Source organism: Anneissia japonica, unplaced genomic scaffold (genome assembly GCF_011630105.1).
Source record: "Anneissia japonica isolate Jap-2015-1 unplaced genomic scaffold, ASM1163010v1 scaffold287792_len130959_cov153, whole genome shotgun sequence".
NCBI lineage: Eukaryota > Metazoa > Echinodermata > Crinoidea > Comatulida > Comatulidae > Anneissia > Anneissia japonica.
Genome location: NW_022737738.1, coordinates 123,682 through 130,272, shown reverse-complemented (window position 1 = coordinate 130,272; position 6,591 = coordinate 123,682). Strand labels below are relative to the sequence as shown.

Sequence of the window (6,591 nt, the reverse complement as noted above, 5' to 3'; positions counted from 1 at the left end):
ACTATTGGTTTTGTCTTTAAATAAAGATTCCAGTTTCAAAGTGCATTTAATTTTTAGTTTTCACAGTAATTACAGTCTATGTAATTTTTGAAATTGTTGATAATAATTTATGTGAAGGTGGATATTTTTTTTCTGTTTGATACATTTACGTGATAGCCCTGTCTAAATGCAGAAATTCAACCTTAATTATAACATCATCCGCTTACTATTTATATCCTTATAGTTGATCGTAGACCAGTGAAGACACTTAGTCAACCGACACCAACACTACACAGGAAATCATCCACTCCAACACGAACTGAAGATACTGCAGTGCGTTCCAGTGACAAATCTGATACTTCGACAACGAAAAATCAATCACACATTGATGACAGTGGTCATGTCACAAATCATCAACACAAAGTGGATACAAAACCACATATTGCTATTATCGTTACCAATAAACGTTCTGGATCTTCATTTTTTGGAGAGTTGTTTAATCAGAATCCAAATGCATTTTATTTATTTGAGCCACTGCAGTGTTTTACACTAATGGCTCTAAAGAACGAGATTCCCTCTAATGAGTTCAACTCTCTTTCAATTAAAACACTGAAGTATATTTCAACATGTGATCTCTACAATATTCCTTACTTAAATACTTGGTGGGAAGCGTTCAGAATTTTTTTCTGCTGGAGCAGTCCTTGGTCAAGTCTATGTAAAGACAATAAACCGAGGGAGGTATCCATAGAAACGGGACTTGACACGCTCGTTCAAATGTGTAATTTGTCTAAATTAGTTGCTATCAAAACTATTCGGTTAGCTGACATCGCCTCTTTACGCGAACTTGTTGAAATGTACAACATAAATGTGAAAGTGTTACATTTGGTCCGTGATCCCCGAGCTGTGATGAATTCAAGGTGGCACTTACATTCTCCAAACTATGACTTTCTTAGAAAGAAGGTCAAAGATGAAACAATTGACTTATGCCAGCACTCTGTACGGAATATAAAATACGTATCATCTCAACCTGATTGGCTTAGAGGGCGATATAAACTTGTTCGATTTGAAGACGTAGCAAGTTTTCCACATGAGTGCGCAAGACAAATTTATCAATTCTTGGGAGTAGAATATCCACTTGTATTAGATGGATGGATAAATGAAAATACTAACAATGATACAGCGAATCCATTCGCTACTAAAAAAGATTCTTCTCGCATCATTAATAAGTGGAGGAATGAGATGGACTTTGAGCAAGTGAAAAAGATACAAAGCAAATGTTCACTAGCAATGACGTCATTAGGATATAATTTAATGAATGAAAGTCAACTTGTGAATATCGACGATTATGAATCTTATCTTAGACCTGAAGAGTTATCTTTCACAAAGCTCCATGGCATTTTTGTCAAGATTAATAATTAAGTTTACAGTTTTATACCTTTTATTTTCAGGTACGACTTCAAATTGTAAAAGGGTATTAAAATTGTCAATAAAAAATATACCGAAACTTATATTATTATTAATAATATTTTATTGTATTTTATTATTGCTATAATTATTATCATCAATGTTATTATTATAAATGTTCCACAAATCAATTGAGGTATATTTAATTATATACTAGATAGTGTATTGTAATTTCTGTTCTGTTTTTTGTAATTATCAAATGAATTTTCTTGCAAAGATATCAATAATCGGAAAATACTGGACTTGGTATGTAAGGTCACTGCATTGTAATTATTTTCAGTCGTGTTAAAACATCAATAATCCCCGAAGCGATATAATGTCAATCTGCATTTAGTTTATAAACAATTGCATTTTTGTTTTAGTATGAAATAGTGTCGTCGTTTGATAGTGAGAGGTGTCACACTTCGATCAATCTCTAACCGATCAATTATGGCTTCGATACACAAAACCACAAAACGCCATATCATTATCCTGTTAAACTCTGTGCTGTATCAGGAAAATTTTATTAGCTAAGCTATCATTAACTGTTGGTAAGCATCATTACTGTTATTATTAGTATTAGTATTATAATGATCGTTATAATTATCAAGGACACCAGTATTGTTAATATTATTATTATTATTATTATTATTATTATTATTATTATTATTATTTAGAAGATGCGTCTCACTTATTATAACTAAATCTAACTGTTTTAATGCTAACTCCTTTAGCAAAGTAGATTCATATAAGCTGTGAAAGCTAGGCCTATGTTCACTTAACTGTGTAGGAAAAGAATTCCACTTTGTGTCAAGTTTACAGTGATCTTCGTGAGATTTATCGGGGAAACATTATTATAACAATTCCACACAGCAGAAATACACTTTTGTTGTTTTTTATATTTACTATTTACTGGTACTTTATTCTGCAGCATGAAAACACGTGTGTTGTTGCCTAAAGAAATAAAAAGGACCTCGTGTCTAAATGATGAATCAATTTTATGTTTATTATCATCAATTCAATTAATACAGCAATCATTCAATTTATTAGGAAATGATACCCTATCGGTGGTACACACAAAGATGGTACATCCAAATTGACAATCTCAACAAAATAAACTTAGACTATAAAACTTGGCATGAAGTAAAATGTTTAACACTGTCGCTAATCAATGTTGCTGAGAAATGGGGATATAGATTGGTTTAGAATAGAAAGTTGTGCTTTTAGACCAATATTGGGAACGACACTATGACCATTCCTGATGATGACAAAATTAATGTCGAAATATTGAATCCCGACACGATGGCGTGCATTTAGATACTTAGAGTATGTATTATACTACCGGTATCTTACCTGAGATTAATCAGTGGACGTTTTGACTACTACTACAACTACCACGTTATATTCCTATTTTTTACTTTATCCACCAAAACCACTACTACTATTACTACATCCCAATATCACTCTGCACCACTCTATTAAGAAATTAAAATTAATACCACATTAATTTATTCCTATTGTTTCGCTAATTCGTTGATTACTTGGTATTTTTATTTTGTTAAATAATGACCATTTTAATTTTACCATTTGATCTGTGTATCATTTGTTTAATGTAATAAATGCAAGTAGTCCTCATTTGTGTTTAATACTGATAATGACTCGATTACATTTCTCAACTGTATCTGACTAGGCCTATTCGTTTGACCATCATATAAGTTATTTATCTTTTAACACATGCCTACATATTGTTGATACCGCTCCGTAGGTATTGAATGGAACAAAGATATACGCAATGCATTCGGTCGTTAAACACATCATCTTACTTACTGCTGCCATAGTATTTACATCAAGTATAGTGTTGCAAGGTAAGAACTTTGTTGCATTATTACAATAGTCAGGCCAGCAGAAGAGATATCGGGTGCTGGATAAGTTTACTCTCTTAATCCTAATTTCCTGGGATTAATTCAAGCCAATATCAGGACTTATTATTGTCCCAATCTAAAACAGCTCTCTTAGAGATTCCAATTTTGGGAAGTTTGCAAAACCATGAGGCTTCTTATGAAAACTGCTATCCTAAAAAAGGAATACTCCCCAGAAAAATGTGCTACAACATCCTACTAGGTACTTATTTATGCTTCCGAGTGGAGAGATACAATAAAATGCTTTACACAAGTTTAATACACTGTAAGAAATTTGAACCAACCTCATTGTTGAGAGCCCGAACCGTATCTGCAGGGCCTACTAGGCTTACTGATCACTTCCACAAAATCACAGAAGTCTGCCAAATAAATCGTTGGTACTTACTGTAATATATAAGCCCTACTGAATATTTACTTTCATTAAGATTCAGGTTTTCTTACCATTAACCGCTTTATATCATTATAGTTGATCGTAGACCAGCGAAGATAATACTTCATCAACCGACACTAACAATACACATGAAGTCATCCACTAAAATACGAAATGAAGAGACTGCTAGGAGTTCTAGTGACGAATCTGATTCTTGGACAACGAACAATCAATCTCATATTATTAAAGACGGTGGTGATATTACAAGTTATCAAGACGCAGTGGATGAACAACCAAAAAATATTGTTATTATCGTGACCAATAAAAGATCTGGATCTTCATTTTTTGGAGAATTGTTTAATCAGAATCGAAATGTATTTTATGCATTTGAACCTCTTGTGTATTTTACACAAATGGCTCTAAAGCACCAGATTCCCGCTAATGTGTTCGACTATCTTTCAATTAAAACACTCAAGTATGTTTCAACGTGCGATCTCTACAACATTCCTTATTTAAATATGTGGTGGGAAACGTTCAGAAAGTTTCTCTGCAGGAGTACACATTGGTCAAGTCTATGTAAAGACAATAAACTGAGGAAGGTATCAATAGAAACGGCACTTGACACGATCGTTAAAATTTGTAATTTGTCTAAATTAGTTGCTGTAAAAACTATTCGGTTAGCTGACATTGCCTCTTTACGCGAATTTGTTGAAAAGTACAACATAAATGTGAAAGTGTTACATTTGGTCCGTGATCCCCGAGCTGTGATGAATTCAAGGTGGCACTTACATTCTCCAAATTATGACTTTCTTAGAAAGAAGGCAAAGGTCAAAGATGAAATAATTGACTTGTGCCAGCACTCTGTACGGAATATAAAATACGTATCATCTCAACCTGATTGGCTTAGAGGGCGATATAAACTTGTTCGATTCGAAGACGTAGCAAGTTTTCCACATGAGTGCGCAAGGCAAATTTATCAATTCTTGGGAGTAGAATATCCACTTGTATTGGATGGATGGATAAATGAAAATACTAACAAGGATACAGCGAATCCATATGATACTAAACGAAAGTCGGCTCGCATCATTAATAAGTGGAGGAATGAGATGGACTTCAACAAAGTGAACGAGATACAAAGAAAATGTCCACAAGCCATGACGTCATTAGGATATAATTTAATGAATGAAAGTCAACTTGTGAATGTAGACAATTGTGAATCTTATCTTAAACCTGATGAGTTACCTTTCACTAAGCTTCATGGCATTTTCTCAAGTCTGTCAATCAATCAATGAAATCAATCACGATAAACAATGTATCATTAGAGGCCTGCATGTATACCTTTTCTTTGTTTAAAGGGTATTGCAGGGGCTAAGGGGGGGGGGATTGCGGATCTCCTAAAAGGCACAAAAGTTCCGCTGTGTAGGCCTGCCAAGTACTAACAGCGGAAAATTTGCAGGGCAACAAGTAGAACTCGATTAGGCCAAAAAATGCACATATAACATATAATATGCCTAATCGTAAGACAAATAACTCATTTTTTTTTTATCCCAAATGTAGGCCTATATAAACACTAATTCGAAATAAATACAGTGTATTCTTTTCCTTCCTTACCGGTATTGTTTTAATGTGCCCTCGCACTCGTACGGCGGTCGTTTCTTTTCACTAATCGAATTCGCCCAAAATGCGATTTTTTTTAAATACACGAATGGGCAATATTTAACTTCGAAGTTCTTTATTTAATAAAAGTGGGATGCCCACACAAGACAAACAAAAACGTACAGTAAATCTTTACATTCATTTCTTCATTTCGGAAATGTATTTATAGAATAGCTTTAAAACATACAATTAAAAAAGACCAACAAAAGAAGATAAAATACACGATTGCCAATAGAAATACAGACGTCTCAATTTTCTTCTTAAACTTTGACGAAAAAGTTGGTTAATGAGATAAAAACCAGTTAATTAGATATATTTTTGATATACAGAACATATAGCAGACAGTACTGGGGAAATGTCAAAGCAACAGCCTAATGTGAATTACATGGGTTATTTTAAATGTTATGATTTTTAAAATACATTAAATGACGCCGACATTATAATTTTTAATTACTTTCATAATTCTGTGTAATCTTTTCAATAATACCAAGAACACATGCAACTATAATAATTAGAAAAGATTACAAACATTTTTGTTTGTTTTTGTTCTTTTGATGGAACGTTTTAAACTTTATTTAATAATTTGTTATATATATATATGTTATAATATAATAAAAATGAAACAATGTGTAACAAGAAAATAAATTACAGAGAAACAAATTATTATCTTAATTACAATATACTACGATTATTTCGTCAAATCACGATACAAAATCAGGAACTCAATTGTTCCTAAAAGAACATTAAAATACATCACGAAACGCTATAAACACCTTCGCGGCCTCCACCGCTCCTAGAGCCTGTCTCGGGGCCTTTGGCCCCTTCGTTTTGCCACCGATACTTTGTAGTTCCGCATTTACAATTTTCGCATTCCCCCCCCCCCCCCCCCCCAAACGATAGGAACGTCCTTACGGCCATGTATTAGAAATTGTCAATAAAACACATACCGATCTAATTTCAATTTGTTTTTCTAATATCGACTGCTGCTTTCTATTTAGGTAAAACGCATATCATGATTAATAATATTATTGTATTGTTACTATAATTATTATCATCAATTTGATTACTACTGATTTGAAAATTCGTTAAGAATAAGACTAAATTTTCACTTACTTTGCTATGCTTCGAACCGATGTCATCGGATCTTCGTCTTCCTTGTCGCCAGGTGGTGTTTGACGACGTGCGCCAGCGATGTTACCAGCTGGATGTTCCCGGTGGGTGGGT

General features: G+C 33.5%; 2 protein-coding genes across 4 annotated transcripts in view; both read left to right on the top strand.

Moving 5' to 3' along the window:
• Positions 1–195: 195 nt before the first annotated feature.
• On the top strand, positions 196–1,422 carry LOC117117450 (carbohydrate sulfotransferase 1-like; the record flags this gene model as incomplete). The annotated part of the gene is made up of 1 exon (XM_033261747.1): positions 196–1,422. A coding segment is annotated over one exon (1,203 nt), but the record flags the coding sequence as incomplete, so codon positions are not given.
• Positions 1,423–1,838: 416 nt separating this feature from the next.
• The window catches only part of LOC117117454 (carbohydrate sulfotransferase 1-like), a 13,957-nt gene continuing 9,204 nt past the window's right edge, over positions 1,839–6,591 (top strand). For 2 of the 3 annotated variants that reach the window (XM_033261751.1, XM_033261750.1), the window contains exons 1-3: positions 1,839–1,973; positions 3,188–3,287; positions 3,808–4,538. In XM_033261751.1, coding sequence (XP_033117642.1) covers positions 3,215–3,287; positions 3,808–4,538 — 804 coding nt within the window. In that variant the 5' untranslated portion in view covers positions 1,839–1,973; positions 3,188–3,214. Of the gene's footprint in view, positions 1,974–3,187; positions 3,288–3,807; positions 5,940–6,591 lie in introns of those variants that run through there. The other variant, XM_033261749.1, reaches the window with a different exon arrangement.